General features: G+C 43.1%; 1 protein-coding gene across 3 annotated transcripts in view; it reads left to right on the top strand.

Annotated features, from left to right (window-relative positions):
• LOC128695373 (uncharacterized) overlaps nucleotides 1-20867 on the top strand; it is a 193561-nt gene that overhangs the window by 148375 nt on the left and 24319 nt on the right. For all 3 annotated transcript variants that reach the window (XM_070095444.1, XM_070095445.1, XM_070095446.1), the window contains 3 exons: nucleotides 13327-13474; nucleotides 14279-14336; nucleotides 19432-19559. In XM_070095444.1, the coding sequence (XP_069951545.1) occupies nucleotides 13327-13474; nucleotides 14279-14336; nucleotides 19432-19559 (334 nt within the window). The remainder of the gene's footprint in view (nucleotides 1-13326; nucleotides 13475-14278; nucleotides 14337-19431; nucleotides 19560-20867) is intronic.

Genomic DNA, 20867 nt, shown 5'->3' with positions numbered 1-20867 from the left:
TGACAAATATTTTCATAATAATGATATTTTCTGAAGAACAACAGCGAGAGGATCACAACCTAAACATGATATCATATATTGGGACTTCATGCGAGTAGGACAGGATACTTCTGCACAGAGACGTGTCATAAGAGGAAAGAAAAGGAATGGAGATACGGTCATAAGAGGAAATAAAAGGAACAAGGATAACGTGGGCGACATAGAAAAACAAGAGGCGCTTCAGTCATTTCCTCTGAATGTAACATTTCCTACCCTCTCTCTCTCTCTCTCTTACTCACTCACTACCATAGTATTAGCAGAGTACAGTGGCCTCACTCACACAACACTTGCCCATACAAGGTTGGAGTTCCTCTAGACAATGGCAACATCCCGCGGGGAAATTACACCTGCCAATTTTTACCTCTCCTGACGAGGTAACTTTTCAACGTCAGAAAATAGATGAAATTTTGTTTGTTTGGTCTTACAGTTGTTTAATATTTGGTTTTACAGCTGTTTAGTGTTTGATTTTACAGCCGTTACATGTTTCTTTTTACAGTTTTTTAAATGTCTAGTAACTACATGTGCTGCGTTTTCTTTTCTTCTCAATGTTTAAATTATTAAAATTATTTTTTATTTTATTTGTATCTGCAGTCAGTAAGCTATGTGTGTATGTACGTGCAGGTGTGTGCAGGTGTTCTGGTGCAGTGGGTATGTGTAAGTGTTTTATTGTAGTGGGTGTGTGCAGGTGCACTGGGACTGTTACAGACGTGGCATTGTGGTTAGCTATGGTCAGCTGTTTGTGATCAGCTGTTTGGCCAGCTGTTTATGATCAGCTGTTTGGCCAGCTGTTTATGATCAGCTGTTTGGCCAGCTGTTTATGATCAGCTGTTTGGTCAGCTGTTCATGTGATCAACTGTTCCTTTCATCACCCTTACCCCTTCTCTCTCCCCCCCCCATTCTTACACCTACTTCCCCTCCATGCACCTACTCCTCCACACTCCTACTGTCTCGACTTTGTCATGTGTAAGAACACTCCAGCACCTACTGGAAGTATTCAGGAGTTGGATAAAAGACATCCGTGTACCTAATGGTGTTAATTAAAAACGAAAACACACATTTTCTTCTCCTCTCCCCTCTTTTCTCTCCTCTCTTCTCCCCTCCGTTGCCAAACCTTCTTTCTATAATCTCCCTCTCCTGCACCGCGTCCCTTCGCTAGCATCAGGTGAGACACATCTTGTTAAGGCAATTCCCACCTGGTTAATTGATTTCCGGTGAATTAATTAGTCGCTAAGGATCAGTGGGGCTCCTGCGTCCCTACCTCAGTGCACTATCATCAGTGTAATGATAATAATGACAAGTAGAAATCTACCTTAAATATTTTATTATCACACTGGCCGATTCCCACCAAGGCAGGGTGGCCCGAAACAGAAAAACTTTCACCATCATTCACTCCATGACTGTCTTGCCAGAAGGGTGCTTTACACTACAGTTTTTAAACTGCAACATTAACACCCCTCCTTCAGAGTGCAGGCACTGTACTTCCTTAAATGAACCTTTAAATATTATAATTCTCTAACCAGAACTTCTCAGTGACGCTCCCATCACCTATCAGAAATGCACTGCATGCTAGTTCCGGTCCTTTGTGCTTAACAATATTTTATTACATGTAAACTACATTTTGTAATACTGTAGACAGAAATGAAGTTTATTTTGTCTAGACCTGTGGTACTCAATATGTGGGCCGCGGAACTCCCCTGGGGCCGCTCCTCCGTCTTTTCTCTTTGAGGTGTTCCAATTGCCCAGGTTATTAGCACCCCGGTGGGAGGCTGAATTATTCCAAGCGTCGCTGCAAGTAACTCTCTTCCTGCCACCGATTGATTTTCTCTGTTAATGGAGCCTAAAATTACAACCGCTAGCATGTGGGGGTCCGCGATTTTTTTTTTTTTTTTGAGGGGTGAACCGGTGGTGCTCCAGCTGGAAAATGTTTGGAAGCACTAAGCTAGAATACTGTTAGGCTGAAGCCTGTACTAGAGTGAAGGTACAGACACATCTAACAGATCGAGCCTTCATTGGTGTGTATGTATCTGCGTGTATACACAGGTATGTATCTGCATGTATACACAGGTATGTATCTGCGTGTATACACAGGTATGTATCTGCGTGTATACAATTATGTATTTGCGTGTATACGCAGATATGTATCGGCGTGTATACATAAGAACATAAGAAAGAAGGAACACTGCAACAGGCCTACTGGCCCATGCGAGGCAGGTCCATGTCAACACCCGGTTTAGACCAATGGCCCACCCAGTCAGGTCACCTCCACTTAAGGAAGGAGCACGGAATCTGACCCAGTATCACCAGTTAGTCAGGTCCAACTCACACCCACCCAAACCCACTCATGTATTTATCTAACCTATTTTTAAAACTACACAACGTCTTAGTTTCTATAACGGTACTCGGGAGTTTGTTCCAATCATCCACAACTCTATTACCAAACCAGTGCTTTCCTATATCCTTCCTGAATCTGAATTTTTCCGGCTTAAAAACCATTGCTACGAGTCCTGTCTTGGCTAGATATTTTTATTACGCTATTTACATCCCCTTTTTTTATTTCTGTTTTCCATTTATACACCTCAATCATATCCCCCCCTAATTCTACGTCTTTCTAGAGAGTGCAGATTCAGGGCCCTCAGTCTATCCTCATAAGGAAGATTTCTGATACATGGGATCAACTTTGTCATCCTCCTCTGTACGTTTTCCAGTGCATTTATATTCATTCTGTAATACGGTGACCAGAATTGTGCAGCATAATCTAAATGAGGCCTAACCAAGGATATATAGAGTTGAAGAACAACCTGAGGACTTCTATTATTTATGCTTCTTGATATGCAGCCAAGGATTCTGTTAGCTTTATTGCGGACGTTTATGCACTGTTGTCTTGGTTTCAGGTTACTGCTAACCAGAACTCCTAAATCCTTTTCGCAATCAGTAATATTAAGATCTACATTATTTAGTTTATATATAGCATGGTTATTATCCTTTCCAATATTTAAATACATACAGAGGTATGTATCTGCGTGTATACACAGGTATGTAACTGCGTGTATACATATGTATGTATACAAAGAGGTGTGTATTTCTCAAGTTATATATAAAAGTGACTTGAGAGCTCAGTGATGACATCTTCGGCTCACAACAGAAGTACCCAGGTTCAATCCAAGAGCGTCCCTCTGAACGAATCTTCTGAGAACTCTTACTCATTTCTGCAACACCTCAAGCTCCTGATGACGTTGATTGCAACACGAAAGGCTTAGAACTGTCATCATCTCCTGTGGTTGTTTTGCACAGATACGTATATAGGTAACAGTTTCCTATAATCTCTGTTTTAAGAGATGACAGGCTGTAGCTACTTCCACGAACAACATTTTTTTTATCGTTATTTGGTGAGGATCAGAAAAGGTAGTTTGTGCGAGGGGTGAATCAGATGACTTCTTGGAAAATGTCAGAGTACCGTGGATAAAGAGGATGCTTGAGTTACTGTTGGAAGATAGGAAGGAAAGGGTGACAGTGTTACTGTTGGAAGATAGGAAGGAAATTGTTCCAGTGTTACTGTTGGAAGATAGGAAGGAAATTGTTCCAGTGTTACTGTTGAAAGATAGAAAGGAAATTGTTCCAATGTTACTGTTGGAAGATATGAAGGAAAGGGTTCCAGGGTGACTGCTGGAATGGATGCAGGAAGGAAAGAAGGACTGGGAGAAAAGCAGAGACTGCAAACCTGAAACCTCTCACAAAGAAGCAAGTAACATTCTGTGCAATAAAAAAAATCTGTTTCTCTACTTCAAAAATCACAGTTGGCTAATAATGCTAAATTACTGAAAACTACACTTATCAACTTAATCAGTATTCATTGGAGGTTAAACGGCGTGAGCGAGAGGGAGCGTGACGAGAGAGCCTTTTGCTTGACTGTCTTGACCAGACATTCAACCACAACACGAGTTGTAACAAATATCCAAATGGAAGTTTGCTTTTATTAACAGATAACCCCTCTCTCTCTCTCTCTCTCTCTCTCTCTCACACACACACACACACGCGCTACCAAACAACAGATGATAACCTTGGACTAGATGGATATGCCAGTAACAACTTACACCCCCCAAAAAAAGATACACGGGGTAAACTTTACCACCATCTGAGAACCCATTTCCTGCCCTAACTGAAGCTGCGCCACAGATATGCTGACCAGAATGGCGTCAGCATGGAAATGAGGTTAAACTTGATGCTTTCTCACAGCCTCACGTAGTAAAACCTGGGAGCCTTTGCCAAGCCTGGTAAGTGTGTTACAACGAGTCTGCTTAAAATCTTCAAGCAAATTCCCAACTAAATCACCGTTTAATGAGGGAATAATGTTATCTAGCAGTGTTCTGCCACTCTGCTGGTAAAACAGCAATATCTGGTGTTTAGTGAGTGGTGGTGATGGTGTTTAGTGAGTGGTGGTGATGGTGTTTAATGAGTGGTGGTGATGGTGTTTAATGAGTGGTGGTGATGGTGTTTAATGAGTGGTGGTGATGGTGTTTAGTGAGTGGTGGTGGTGTTTAGTGAGTGGTGGTGGTGTTTAGTGAGTGGTGGTGATGGTGTTTAATGAGTGGTGGTGATGGTGTTTAATGAGTGGTGGTGATGGTGTTTAATGAGTGGTGGTGATGGTGTTTAGTGAGTGGTGGTGGTGTTTAGTGAGTGGTGGTGGTGTTTAGTGAGTGGTGGTGATGGTGTTTAATGAGTGGTGGTGATGGTGTTTAATGAGTGGTGGTGATGGTGTTTAATGAGTGGTGGTGATGGTGTTTAATGAGTGGTGGTGATGGTGTTTTACTGAGTGTTCTCACTTCCCCCTCTCTTCCCTTTCCCTTCCTCTTCCTTTCCTCCATCTCTCTCTCTCTCTCATGGCCACATGCTTCGGAGAAAAAGCCTATATTACTGTGCAATTTGTAGCCTGCCACAGACGTGGTTACAGCAGCAGACAAGCCTGGCTCAGGGCCCGTGTGTGGGAGTTGGAAAACTCTTGCAACCCATCAGAGGTATAGCAAAGACAGTTACATTCACAACTGTCTGGGTAAAAGAAAAGCTGTTGGATGGTATACCACAAGAGACTGTTGGATGGTCCACCACAGGAGACTGTTGGATGGTCCACCACAGGAGACTGTTGGATGGTCCACCGTAGGAGACTGTTGGATGGTCCACCACAGGAACATCCATTTTCAGTCTATGACCCCTCGGCCCTACGCCTCACATTTCAAAAAAGTCTGTCCCTGTCTGTTCTGTCAAATTCGCTGAGTATCCTGTATGTCGTAATCGTGTCTCTCCTACTCCTTCCTTTGAAAGTCAAGTTTAATTTCTTTAGTCTCAGCTTTGAGACTAGGTTTGTTGCTAACCTCTGGAATGTTTCTGGTTTACGTACCTGTTTGACAAGGTGAGGGCTCCCTGCTGGCGTTTTATACTCCATGTAGTGTGTCAGTACTCGCCTAACTGTGGTTGCATGGGTCGATTCACAGCTCCTGGGCCCGGCTCTTCGCTGGTCGCTACTAGGCCCACTTTCTCCCTGCTCCAAGAGCCTTATCGTACCTTATCGTGTGTGTGTGTGTGTGTGTGTTTGCTGTTAAGTTTATACAAGAGTTGAAATGTCATAATTGAGAGTGCTCAGTATATTTTTGCTTCCAGCTCTCTCTAAATTACAACCCTCTTCATTCTCTCTCTCTCTTGTTTTTTCCCTTGTTCTTTTCCTCTACCCTCTCCACTGCTCTATCTCCCTTTTCTCATTCCCCCTTCTCTCTCTCTCTCTCTCTCTCTCACTCACTCTCACTTCCCGTGTTGAGCCTCAGTTCCATGTGCAGCCGATGCAGGTGTAAAGCTGTCCTACTGCCCCTGCTGCTGGTGTTGCTGCTGCTGGTGTTGTTGCTGCTGGTGTTGTTGCTGCTGGTGTTGTTGCTGCTGGTGTTGTTGCTGCTGGTGTTGTTGCTGCTGGCGTTGTTGCTGGCGTTGCTGCTGGTGGTGTTGTTGCTGCTGGCGTTGCTGCTGGTGGTGTTGTTGCTATTACTGTTGTTGCTGCTGGCGTTGTAACTGCTGGCGTTGTTGCTGGCGTTGCTGCTGGTGGTGTTGTTGCTATTACTGTTGTTGCTGCTGGCGTTGCTGCTGGTGGTGTTGTTGCTATTACTGTTGTTGCTGCTGGCGTTGTTGCTGGCGTTGCTGCTGGTGGTGTTGTTGCTATTACTGTTGTTGCTGCTGGTGTTGTTGCTATTACTGTTGTTGCTGTTGGTGTTGTTGCTATTACTGTTGTTGCTGCTGGTGTTGCTAGTACTGTTATTGCTTCTTTTTCTGGTGTTGCTAGTACTGTTGTTGCTTTTTCTGGTGTTACTAGTACTGTTATTGCTGCTTTTTCTGGTGTTGCTAGTACTGTTGTTGCTGCTTTTTCTGGTGTTGCTAGTACTGTTGTTGCTGCTGGATGCTGGTGTTGCTAGTACTGTTGCTGTTGGATGCTGGTGTTGCTAGTACTGTTGATGCTGCTGGATGCTGGTGTTGTTAGTACTGTTGTTGCTGCTGGATGCTGGTGTTGCTAGTACTGTTGCTGTTGGATGCTGGTGTTGCTAGTACTGTTGATGCTGCTGGTTGCTGGTGTTGTTAATACTGTTGCTGCTGCTGGATGCTGGTGTTGCTAGTACTGTTGTTGCTGCTGGATGCTGGTGTTGCACCTCAATTACTGGGAGCGCCTGAAGTTCCTGAACCTGTACTCCCTGGAACGCTGGCGGAAGAGATACATGATTATATACACCTGGAAAAATCCTAGAGGGACTAGTACCGAACTTGCACACGAAAATCACTCACAACGAAAGCAAAAGACTTGGCAGACGATGCAACACCCCCCCAATGAAAAGCAGGGATGTCACTAGCATGTTAAGAGACAATACAATAAGTGTCAGGGGCCCGAGACTGTTCAACTGCCTCCCAGCATACATAAGGGGGATTACCAATAACCCCTAGCTGTCTTCTAGCAGGCACTGGACAAACACCTAAAGTCGGTACCTGACCAGCCGGGCTGTGGCTCGTACGTTGGATTGCGTGCAGCCAGCAGTAACAGCCTGGTTGATCAGGCTCTGATCCACCAGGAGGCCTGGTCACAGACCGGGCCGCGGGGGCGTTGGCCCCCGGAACTCTCCAAGTAAACTCCAGGTAAACTGTTGATGCTGATGGTTGCTGGTGTTGTTAGTACTGTTGCTGCTGGATGCTGGTGTTGCTAGTACTGTTGATGCTGCTGGATGCTGGTGGTGTTAGCACTGGTGATGCTGCTGGATGCTGGTGTTGTTAGTACTGTTGTTGCTGCTAGATGCTGGTGTTGCTAGTACTGTTGTTGTTGTTGGATGCTGGTGTTGCTAGTACTGTTGTTGCTGCTGGATGCTGGTGTTGCTAGTACTGTTGATGCTGCTGGATGCTCGTGTTGTTAGTACTGTTGATGCTGCTGGATGCTGGTGTTGGTAGTACTGTTGATGCTGGTGTTGCTAGTACTGTTGTTGCTGCTGGATCCTGGTGTTGTTAGTACTGTTGTTGCTGCTGGATGCTGGTGTTGGTAGTACTGTTGATGCTGCTGGATGCTGGTGTTGATAGTACTGTTGTTGCTGCTGGATGCTGGTGTTGCTAGTACTGTTGTTGCTGCTGGATTCTGGTGTTGCTATTACTGTTGCTGCTGGATGCTGGTGTTGCTAGTACTGTTGTTGCTGGTGTTGCTAGTACTGTTGATGCTGCTGGTTGTTGGTGTTGTTAGTACTGTTGTTGCTGCTGGATGCTGGTGTTGCTAGTACTGTTGATGCTGCTGGATGCTGGTGTTGCTAATACTGTTGATGCTGCTGGATGCTGGTGTTGTTAGTACTGTTGTTGCTGCTGGATGCTGGTGTTGCTAGTACTGTTGTTGCTGGATGCTGGTGTTGCTAGTACTGTTGCTGCTGCTGGATGCTGGTGTTGTTAGTACCGTTGTTGCTGCTGAATGCTGGTGTTGTTAGTACTGTTGTTGCTGCTGAATGCTGGTGTTGCTAGTACTGTTGATGCTGGATGCTGGTGTTGCTAGTACTGTTGATGCTGCTGGATGCTGGTGTTGTTAGTACTGTTGATGCTGCTGGATGCTGGTGTTGCTAGTACTGTTGTTGCTGCTGGATGCTGGTGTTGCTAGTACTGTTGATGCTGCAGGTTGCTGGTGTTGCTAGTACTGTTGTTGCTGCTGGATGCTGGCGTTGCTAGTACTGTTGTTGCTGCTGGATGCTGGCGTTGCTAGTACTGTTGTTGCTGCTGGATGCTGGTGTTGCTAGTACTGTTGATGCTGCAGGTTGCTGGTGTTGTTAGTACTGTTGATGCTGCAGGTTGCTGGTGTTGCTAGTACTGTTGTTGCTGCTGGATGCTGGCGTTGCTAGTACTGTTGTTGCTGCTGGATGCTGGCGTTGCTAGTACTGTTGTTGCTGCTGGATGCTGGTGTTGCTAGTACTGTTGATGCTGCTGGATGCTGGTGTTGTTAGTACTGTTGTTGCTGCTGGATGCTGGTGTTGCTAGTACTGTTGACGCTACTGGATGCTGGTGTTGTAAGTACTGTTGTTGCTGCTGGATGCTGGTGTTGCTAGTACTGTTGCTGCTGGATGCTGGTGTTGCTAGTACTGTTCATGCTGCTGGATGCTGGTGTTGTTAGTACCGTTGTTGCTGCTGGATGCTGGTGTTGTTAGTACTGTTATTGCTGCTGGATGCTGGTGTTGCTAGTATTGTTCATGCTGCTGGTTGCTGTTGTTAGTACTGTTGTTGCTGTTGGATGCTGGTGTTGCTAGTACTGTGGATGCTGCTGGATGCTGGTGTTGTTAGTACTGCTGTTGCTGCTGGATGCTGGTGTTGCTAGTACTGTTGATGCTGCTGGATGCTGGTGTTGCTAGTACTGTTGCTGCTGGATGCTGGTGTTGCTAGTACTGTTCATGCTGCTGGATGCTGGTGTTGTTAGTACCGTTGTTGCTGCTGGATGCTGGTGTTGTTAGTACTGTTGTTGCTGCTGGATGCTGGTGTTGCTAGTACTGTTGATGCTGCTGGATGCTGGTGTTGCTAGTACTGTTGATGCTGCTGGATGCTGGGGTTGCTAGTACTGTTATTGCTGCTCGATGCTGGTGTTGCTAGCACTGGTGATGCTGCTGGATGCTGGTGTTGCTAGTACTGTTGATGCTGCTGGATGCTGGTGTTGTTAGTACCGTTGTTGCTGCTGGATGCTGGTGTTGTTAGTACTGTTGTTGCTGCTGGATGCTGGTGTTGCTAGTACTGTTGATGCTGCTGGATGCTGGTGGTGTTAGTACTGTTGTTGCTGCTGGATGCTGGTGTTGCTAGTACTGTTGATGCTGCTGGTTGCTGGTGTTGCTAGTAGTTGTTGCTGCTGGATGTTGGTGTTGTTAGTACTGTTGTTGCTGCTGGATGCTGGTGTTGCTAGTACTGTTGATGCTGCTGGATGCTGGTGTTGCTAGTACTGTTGATGCTGCTGGATGCTGGTGTTGTTAGTACTGTTGTTGCTGCTGGATGCTGGTGTTGTTAGTACTGTTGATGCTGCTGGTTGCTGGTGTTGCTAGTACTGTTGTTGCTGCTGGATGCTGGTGGTGTTAGTACTGTTGTTGCTGCTGGATGCTGGTGTTGCTAGTACTGTTGATGCTGCTGGTTGCTGGTGTTGCTAGTACTGTTGATGCTGCTGGTTGCGGGTGTTGCTAGTACTGTTGATGCTGCTGCATGCTGGTGGTGTTAGTACTGTTGTTGCTGCTGGATGCTGGTGTTGCTAGTACTGTTGATGCTGCTGGATGCTGGTGTTGCTAGTACTGTTGTTGCTGCTGGATGCTGGTGTTGCTAGTACTGTTGATGCTGCTTGTTGCTGGTGTTGTTAGTACTGTTGTTGTTGCTGCTGTTGATATTGCTATTGCTAGTGTTGCTACTGGTATTATTACTGTTTGTGTTGCTGTTGATTCTTCTGTTAGTGATGGTGGTGGTGGTAGCGGTGATGACGGTGGTGGCAATGGTGATGGTGGCATTGGTGGTGGTGGCAATGGTGGTGATGACGGTAGTGGTGGTAATGACGGTAGTGGTGGTGATGACGGTAGTGGTGGTGATGTCGGTAGTGGTGGTGGTATTGGTGATGGTGGTAGTGATGGTGATGGTAGTGGTGATGGTGGTAGTGGTGATGATTGTAGTGATGGTAGTGGTAGTGGTGATGGTAATGATGGTGGTGATGTTAGTGGTGATGGTAGTGGTGATGGTGGTAGTGGTGGTGGTAGTGGTACTACCCCTGAAGTAAGACACTGGTGCAGCTAGGACTCAACACTGGCTCACTCTCTCCCTGATTTTACATCACCGACTTGTACATAAATTATACTACACGACGTTAAGGTGTCTAGCCCCTTCCTGGTAGTGGTGCTGGTGATGGTGGTAGTACTGCTGGTGGTGGTGACGGGGATGGTAGTGGTGGCGATGGTGGTAGTGGTGGTGTTGCTGGCGGTAGTGGAGGTTGTGGTAATTCTAGTGATGTAGGTAGTGGTGCTGGTGATGGAGGTGGTGCTGGTGCTAGTGGAGGTGGTACTGGTGATAGAGGTGGTGCTGGTGATGGAAGTGGAGGTGGTGGTGGTGCTGGTGTTGGCATTGGAGGTGGAGGAGGTGGTGGTGCTGGTATTGAAAGTGGAGGTGGTGGAGGTGGAGGAGGTGGTGGTGGTGTTGGAGGTGGAGGTGGTGATGGTGCTGCTGGTGGTGGTGTTGGTGATGAAGATGGTGGTTGTGGTGCTGGCGATGAAGATGCTGGTGGTGGTGCTGGTGATGAAGATGCTGGTGGTGGTACTGGTGATGAAGATGGTGGTTGTGGTGCTTTTGATGGTGGTGATGATGCTGGTGGTGATGATACTGATGGTGGTGCTGGTGAAGATGCTGGTGAGGAAGATGCTGGTGATGGTGTTGGTGTTGGTGTTAGTGCTGGTGATGAATGTTGGTGCTGATTCCCCATGCGGCTCTTCAAAGTTTAATTATTCACTTATAATGTTAACGAAGGTTAGTTTACAGTTTGTTTGGTTAAAATATCAGCAAGTAAATACAAACATTTGTACACATACGAAAGCAGGGTAGAGAATGCATATATTTTTTTTCCTGGGTCATTATTTGGTCACGAATTCATAATGACCCAAGACGGAGCCAATATATAATGACCTAAAACAAACACTGTTTATGGGTTTAGCTGTTGTTGCGGCCCCTGCCAAACTAGCGGTTAAATAGTTAACCTGCCGGCCGGCAGTACCACTGGGTGCGTCATCAAACCCAATGTGGGGGCTGCTGAGCAGGCCTTAGAGCAGTAAGAGCCTGAGTGCCTCACGGTACACACCTAAGCAGTAGGTACCTGACCACCGAAGGGTACACGTCTACTGGCTTTAGTAACAGTATGTACCAGAGCGCCTCGCTGTACACACCTAAGCAGTAGGTACCTGACCACCGAAGGGTACACGTCTACTGGCTTTAGAAATATTATGTACCTGAGCGCCTCGCTGTACACACCTAAGCAGTAGGTACCTGACCACCGAAGGGTACACGTCTACTGGCTTTAGTAACAGTATGTACCAGAGCGCCTCGCTGTACACACCTAAGCAGTAGGTACCTGACCACCGAAGGGTACACGTCTACTGGCTTCAACATTAAGTACCTGAACTCCTCAGGGTACACGTCTATGCAGTAGGTACCTGACCACCGAATCGTACCTATCTACTGGCGTTAGAAGAACCGCTCACCGCAGCTCACTGAGTCTGTTGGCCTCAGTTACTTGACGGCCGCATTCAGTGAGCTTGCAGCATGGTGTTCGGCTAGCGGTGTGTCAACCGCCTTTGGAGAGGATTTACTGGACTACCGGTGATGTCTGTGGACTCACCGTCTACGTTGATCAACTGTGGGCCGGAGTCGTCAGATGCTGTTTAGTGGGACATTACATGAAGAAAAGGTTGGAGTGTTACACTGAACTGGGCCAGGACCGTAGTGTGACACTGAGGGACGTACGATGGAGTGGAACACTGAGATATGCACAGGACCGTAGTGGAACACTGAGATGAAAAGGGTGTCGTGGGACACTGAAGATGGCCTGGTTGTAGTGTACACTGAACAGTGTCGTGTGACTGACTTCGTGTCGTGAGAGGCAGTTGATTGTAATTTATTATTATAAAAATGTTATTTATAATTTATTATTTTAGTATAGAGATATATATATATATATAGTGACAGTAGTGTCAAAGTGGTACCCTGTGTAGGGTCACGAATAATTATTTACTATTTTAGTTAGATGCTAATTATAATTTATTATAGTAACATGTACATATTATTATTATATCATAGTTCAAATACCTCTAGACCAAAGATAGTTGATTTTTATATATTAAAGCTTAATTTATTAATGTGTGTATTTATGTATCCCGAACTCTTTATTACAAAAGGAGTAAATCTTAATAACATCTTCATTTAAAAATTACTTTTTTTGTAATAGCTGTTGATCTCATCTTTATTAGCTTATTCTCGTTTTCCTTCTATTCTCACAGGTTAGAGGGTTGGGATGGGTTTGGGTAGCTTAGGGTAGAGGGTTGGGATGGGTTTGGGTAGCTTAGGGTAGAGGGTTGGGATGGGTTTGGGTAGCTTAGGGTAGAGGGTTGGGATGGGTTTGGGTAGCTTAGGGTAGAGGGTTGGGATGGGTTTGGGTAGGTTAGGTTAGCAGGTTAGGTTGGGTTTGGTTAGGTACCTGTAGCTTAGGCAACGATTTGAAAATCTTTAAAAACATATATTTAACCATAAATAAATTTGGCTAAAAATAAGCAGGGAATGTTCAAAATAAGCAGGGAGCGTCCAAAATAAGCAGGGAGCGTCCAAAATAAGCAGGGAACGTTCAAAATAAGCAGGGAGCATCCAAAATAAGCAGGGAACGTTCAAAATAAACAGGGAACGTTCAAAATAAGCAGGGAACGTTCAAAATAAGCAGGGAACGTTCAAAATAAACAGGGAACGTTCACAATAAGCAGGGAACGCTCAAAATAAGCAGGAAACGTTCAAAATAAGCAGAGGATGATCAAAATAAGCAGGGAATGTTCAGAATAACGATGAGAATATTCTGAGTTGGGTGAGTATTGTGTATTCAACATTGCATAACTGGGTGAGTGGTGTATGCAACATGCAGAATTGGGAGGAGTTTTTTTTTTTCTTGAGTCCCTTGGGAACTATGAGTTATTCCTTGAGTATATCTGTGTTGTGTTGCTCATTACCTGTTACTCTAAGTAGGTGTGCTTCCCGCAGAGTGCGACTCGGACTGCGACAGTGAAGGAGACTCTACCAGCAGTGGTGGCAGCTCGTCCAACAGGAAGCAGCAGCAACAGCAACAGCAGCAGCAGCTGAACAACAAACTTGTTCCCTTTGGTGCAGGTGGACCTCTGCTGGCCCAGGCGTGAGTGCTCTCGTTTCAAAACTAACTCATATTTGGGATTTTAAATCGGGTACGCTTCGGTCCGTTACATTTTTTTTTCGGTTTACCTCTCATACTCAATAACACAGACTCATACACCTAGATAATACACGGTAGTCCTTAATTTAGGTAGAAGTAGATAGTTCTCACTAGATAGCATCGGTGCTATTCGTCTTTCTCATGTACTCTCTCATGTACAGGATGGTTTTCATGTAATACTCCGGTACACAATCATGTGTGTTAGTGTGGCATGAACACCATCCTGTGTGCTGGAGTATGGTACGAAAACCATCCCGTGTGCTGGAGTATGACAAAAATTATGCCATGACTTGTATAACATGGACACTTGTTGGCTGATCAAGTTACAGTTGTAAATAACTATTCACAAGAATTATAGCAATAGATTGTATATAGATGTGTATAGAAACGCACTGGATAAGGCACTGGCAAAGTGATTTATTGATTTAACAAGCTACAGTGGTTATGAATATTTACGTAGGCAAAGTTATGGTATTTGTACACTTTTTGGCATATATGATACGAGTAAGTGCACTGAGAGGTGTATGTGTCTGTGTATATACTTTGAGAGTTTACTTTAATCCCCATATTAGGGTTTAAAATATTCTTAATCTTAATTGGTGGTGTGTAGGTTGACATGCAGCCTTAATTAATGATCCTCTTGTAAACGATAGGCTTTAATTAAACGTAATTACCCAATCTTGGACGTTAATGAGTGAGTTGTTTATAAATTCCTGGAGGTTTAGTAATCCTGATGTTTTTCAACAGGAAAATTTCTGACAGTCAGCACGACTTCTTCATGATGCTCGACGAGAAGATAGAAAACGTGAGTGATGACTTCAGTGCCGGCCTTGTTTGTGTGTTTGAGGGTAGGGTGTACGGGTGGCCGAGTCACCAACTTGAAAAAACCTGAGCCGGGACAACACCGGCGAACCTACAATTGTGTACGGGCCATCTCACTCTACCTTGGGCATTAGTGATAAATTCTCCCAATATTTTTTTGTTGGGTGGGAGAGGCTCCGGAGGGCTATGTCGAGGTTTTGGTGGGATGTCAATGAACTCAGGTGGGGTGTATAGGTGTCCCGCTCTGCTGGGGCCTAGGCAACGGTAAATTTTTCTTCGTGTTTCTGTTTGAAATGGAACTCCTATTCAGCTTTCTTTCATCGCCCATCTTTGGGCAATCCTTCTTTTAACCATAATTTTTAAAGGGGTGGAGGAGTAAGCTAGCGGAAGGCCTCTGTCAGATGGCCAAAAGCTCCAGTGGCGGGTCATCCTGACAAATCTTACCTAACCTAACCCGTACACTGGGAAGTAAGGCTCGATACAGGGAAAGCTGTCAAGTGGCTGAGCTATGATCCCCCTCTCCGTGAAATTATGTCTACGCCTTCAAGGCGAGTTGAGTCAAGATAATTTCAGTTGTGCCTTCCATTCCTTCCCTGCAACTGGCAGACCATGGTCGTATGGACCCCTACTCCATCTGTAGAGGCCACCACTCCCTCTACTATCCTCCTGTGACTGATGACTCTCAAACGCCCGAGAGCCAAGAGTGTTTCCACATGATTACATTAATTTCCGGGTTGGCCATGTTAGTTACATTCGAGCGATAACACGTTAAGAAGTGAATTAAAAAAATTAAATTCACTTAATTTATTTTTCAACAAATAAACAATATGGTCCATTTTAAGAGTTATTGGTTGTCATAATAGGTACGATAGTGAGTCATAGTTAGTATTAGACGCTCTAAAACGATAAAAAAAAAAACAAGGTGATGCTGAAGACAAGTATGAGAAATTATATGGATGAATTTCACAGGTACAATTTTGAATTAACATTTCACACACATAACTGGGGAGAACTCTGGTACATCTAAAACAGATTACACTTAATGATACTAGTTGCACCTCGGAGACGGGTGGGACTTTAGCAACAGTGGGTCCCATCACTGTCCATCCTTTGATGCCCATCTCAGTTCCCCAAACTCACACATCCCGACCTTATATTATGTGAGCATATAGTTGTTGAAATAAAACAAATATTTCCAGCCAGTAACACTGGCTGTATTAAATTTGGTTGTGGGCTGTATATATTACTGAAAAATTACTTTGCCTGACAACTCTAAATTTGTTGGTTCACGGTTTCCACTGATTATACACCATTTTCATATTACATAAAATGAAGTGTACATAAATGCAGAACATAATTACTTACCAAGGTATTATTTTGGTGATATATCCAAACGCCTCCCTAGCAGGTAGGTATGCAAAATGTTGGCCAATACTAGATACCTTACCTGTTTGGTGAGTTGATACCATATATAAGGAAGCGAAATTAAATTATTGCATGTACAAGCGATGATCAAAATGTTCTATCACCGCGTCCAGTATATCTTCATTATCAGCCTTATCTTGGCCAGATTACTATGTATCTGAACCCTAAATAACAAAAAAAGGCACAATACCGTGACTGGAATGATACACAAATAACCCGCACATAGAAGAGAGGAGCTTACGACGATGTTTCGGTCTGACTTGGACCATTTAGTCACTTTGTAAATGGTCTAAGTTGGACCGAAACGTCGTCGTAAGCTCCTCTCTTCTATGTACGGGTTATTTGTGTATCTGAACCCTTCCAGATATTAATTACATTCACTCATCTCATGGTCCCCAATTATTGCCGATACTCTTCGTCGGCTTGGATTACCCACGATCAAATTATGCAACACTCCCCAGTTAATAAAGACGTTCCGCCATTTTCGTTGCTCTCAACGTTTTGTCTACCAATACATCTTTTCAATTAATTTAATAACACTTCCAGGTGTGTGCTACATTTTTATCATAGAAATATTAATTTCCTCTAAATTACAATAATTTTCACTTTACTTATTCAACTCCTTGCAAAATATAAGGAAATAATAGGATATTAGTTCTCATGTCACAGAACATCTTTTAAAAGTCACTGAAGATACATACCTACACGAAATTTTATACACACTATTATCCCTAGCAGTTCTTACACACAAATTACAAGATTATTGAAATTTTCCACAACAGGTGTAGCTGTCATGTGCCCCCTCGAGAGGTTCCTTGATGCTGGTGAGGGGCTCTTGATTTAGGGAACTGGATGTGTACTCCAGTTCCCTGAACTGAGCCGGAATATATTCCATCATCTTCCCCCTCCCCCCACAGATGCTGTATAATCCTACGGGTTTAGCGCTCCCATGATTAATAATCCCCTAACAGGCGCTGTATAATCCCAGCGGGTTTAGCGCTCCCCAATAATAATGTCATGTCTGCAACTAAACTTCAGTTTTTTTTTTTTTACATACAGGTTTGTTCAGCACACTTTGTCAGGGAATTATTATTAGTAGTAGTATTAATTATTATTATTATTATTATTATAATCACGGGGAACGCTAAACCCGTAGGATTATACAGCGAGTGGGGGAAACTGGAAGGTATTCAGGCTCAATTCAGGGAACTGCAGCACAGATCCAATTCCCTAGATCAAAAGCCCCTCGCCAGTGTCAAGGAACCTCCCTTGAGGGGTTATTATTATTAAGGGGAGCGCTAAACATGTAGGGATTATACAGCACTTATTGCAGGGGGGGTGGGGATGGATTATTATTATTATAATAATCAAGGGGGAAGCGCTAAACCCGGACGATTATACAGCGCCTGGGGGGGATGTGGAAGGCATTCAGGCTTAATTCGGGGAACTGGAGCACAGATCCAATTCCCTAAATCAAGAGCCCCTCACCAACATCAAGGAACCTTCCTTGAGGGGGGGGGGGATGGAAGGCATTCAGGCTCAATTCAGGGAATTGGAGCAGAGATCCAGTCCCCTAGATCAGGGCTCCTCAACTGGTGGTTCAGGTCCCAATCCTGACCTTGTGAGTGTTGTGGTAGTTGTAGCGTGAACTTCGGGAGACAGCTTAGTTAAATAACAGGTGTTACCAGGTTCATGATCAGGTGGTAAACAAGATTGGGATTAATACATTATTCTATCTGAATGGAATATATACACTGAATGTAATACAGTATTCTAGCATAGCTAAATAGTTATATTTTCTTCCATTCAGTGGTAATTCATATTGGTAATTATCACTTGTGCAAAGTTGACTTTTGTAGCATTTTGGAAGAAGTTTGGCCACATATGTGCTGGGAAGTTGGCGACTCTGTTGCAACCTTCCCCTCAAGGAAGGTTCCTTGATGTTGGTGAGGGGCTCTTGATTTAGGGAATTTGATGTGCTCCAGTTCCCCGAATTAAGCCTGAATGCCTTCCACATCCCCCCCAGGCGCTGTATAATCCTCCGGGTTTAGCGCTTCCCCCTTGATTATAATAATAATAATCTGTTGCAACCTTGAATTTCGGCAAAGGTTGTGCAGTTATGTTTGTGCAAGATATAATTTCAGGTTTTCTCATTTTTTTTTTTTTTTTGCAAGTTTAATTTTAATTTGCAGTGCCCATGTCTTATGAATATGTATGTTGGTGGGGTATTTAGTATTGAATCATTGTGATCAAATTCTTCACATTAATGTTTAATCAAATTGGTTAAAAAATTTTCATCATTCTGGTTGTTCTTAATTTATGTGGAGTGGATATAAAACCTATTTTATTTTAATAAAAACAGATAAATTTCAGTAATAAATACATTTCATAATACAGAGGATAACTGCTTCACCAAGCTTGTGTTTATTAAAGTAAATTCATTGATATTTTCATATTTATGATACTATTATTTTAGTCTAAATATGACTTCTAGTTTTTGGGTTTCTTAATGTTCCAGATATTTATTTCCATATCAGATGATTTGTTTTGCTAAACTAGTCATATCTTTTTAAAGGAGACATGATATGTTCAAAAAGAAGAAAGTTTGATAATGAAAACGGTTCTTCAAGGAAGAATGGATACAGTATTCTTTCATTCTTCCCACAAACATTTCTAAGCTCCTTTGCCTCATATGTAATGAAACAATTGCCTTAGTGAAGAGCAGTAATATGAAATGCCATTTTTTTTTTTTTTTACATAATGAAACATTATGCAAAAAATGTATCCGGACTTTTGCATACATTGGTACTTTTCCAAGTGGACATTTGCTCATAGTAGTTGAGTAGCCCTGACCTAAATCAAGAGCCCCTCACCAGCATCAAGGAACCTCCCTTGAGGGATGTGTCAGTTAAAACCTGCACATTTTAGTGTATTAAACATTAGTGACTTGCCATACAGGTATGTGCGACTAATATGCACCCATCTTAGTGTGCAACAATCCATGATTGTAGTGCATCATCTTGAAAGAGTACTGTGTAAGGTACTTATTGTTGCTCAGTGAAACTACTGATTACAATATCATATAGTAAGGGAAGGCTTAAGCCGTTGTAGATTACAGTTCTCTGTTGTATATACAGTGGACCCCCGCATAACGATCACTTCCGAATGCGACCAATTATGTAAGTGCGTTTGTACGTGTATGTTTGGGGGTCTGAAATGGACTAATCTACTTCAAAATATTCCTTATGGGAACAAATTCGGTCAGTACTGGCACCTGAACATACTTCTGGAGTGAAAAAATATCGTTAACCGGGGGTCCACTGTACTACTGTATACAAAATTTCAAAGTAATGAATACTGTTACTATTATTGTATTGATGGGGAAGTGCTAAACTTATAAAGATCTTATAGCTCCTTGGATCAAGAGCTCTTACTAGCACCAAGGCATTGCCTTTAAGGGATATAGTATTGTAATTTTAAAAGATAATTACAGTACTGTATGATATGTACAGGTTTAGCATTTTTGTGAGAATATATCATTGTCTGATACTATTATGTACAGTTGAGGAGTATAGAATACCTGTACTGTATTTATATACTGTATAATTTTAGTTTGTATGAATATTGTATGCTCATGATTGTTGTTGTTTTAGGGTCCGGATTATGACTCTGAGACAGAGGAAATGGAGCGACGACGGCGTCTGCAGGAGTATGCAGAACAATGGGTGAACCTCGCCAATAACAGGGGAGGCCTTACATTTTCTGCCAACCCGATCCTCAGGTATATGTCTGCCTTACTACCCATTTTCCTTAGCGTATATTTACACCCTTTGATCCAAATGTCTGGAGTTCGTCTGAAGTTCCTCTAAAATCTCTCTGGGTCTCCAGAGTTTATTCAGTGTCTTCTTAAACCTGTAGCATTGTTACTTTTTGAGAAATATTTAGAAAAAACAACTCATCTCTCCCCCTTCATCCAGCAAGAGATGGAAAGATATTTAACTATGATTATTATAATCATAACCAAGTGCTGCTATTTAACTGTGAATTATTGGTATTATATCTACTACACCCATAGGGGACAGCACCAGAATAGGTGGTAATTAGATTTGAGCCAAGGAAAGGGAGGATAACTGATTCCTTGGTTCATCTCCAAACCTAAAGTGCCTTACTTTAGTTTAATTATAGCTTAACAACTCAAAATGCATTGTACAATTATGGGTCCCTCTAAAAGTATACAATAGATTATCTTATCTGATTTATTTTAATTTATCTGATTCACTACAGTTCCAGGCCTTATGTCAACATAAACTCATACTTCACAATACAGTACTGTATCTTTAACATGATATATAACACTGAAAACTGAGGACAGCAAGACTCAAATCCGGGCTTCCAGTTTGGGAGTCTACCATGATACTATATATACAGCAGGTTAGGTTCTGGGCTACTGCTGTAAAGTGAAATTCACTGTAAAATTTTGTCCTTAGCTTACAGTGAGTGGTAAATATATTTATTGTATTGTAGGAAGTCTGAATAAATGAAGAATGTGTATAATTGAAAACCACTGCATCAGCAAAACACTGTAAAAGTGGGGCCTGCCTGTATGTGCTATGATAAGGGATTGTGATGTGATTGGAATGCTTGTTGAATATGTCAGGTGGTGATTAACTCTAGACTTGTGCTGAGAATTACTTTTTATTTAGTATGTATCCCATCCCATTACTCAGGTGTTTGATAACATAGTCCATTGATCCCTAATACTTTACCTTTAGCACTCAATAGTAAAAAGAGACAAATGCAGTATAATGTGATCCTTTATTGATGATGCTTCACTTTCCAGTGAGCCTTATCAAAGCATATTTTTCCACCTGCAGCACTCCTTGATTTTCAGAGTACATTATGTACTATATTTATTATTGTGAATTTTTACTTTGTATTGAGGTATATGATAGGAATAACGTCCTGTGTTACTAGGCACCAGTGATGGGATGTTGAGCAAAAAGAATGATTTGGGCCACCAGTCTGGGGATTATCACAACCCAGTACAGTATGGATGAAAGGACGCAAGTGCATACACTGAGGACATCTT

This window comes from Cherax quadricarinatus, chromosome 50 (genome assembly GCF_038502225.1).
Source record: "Cherax quadricarinatus isolate ZL_2023a chromosome 50, ASM3850222v1, whole genome shotgun sequence".
Lineage (NCBI taxonomy): Eukaryota > Metazoa > Arthropoda > Malacostraca > Decapoda > Parastacidae > Cherax > Cherax quadricarinatus.
Note: the sequence above shows the minus strand (reverse complement) of the source record. Positions and strands in the feature narration are given on the sequence as shown.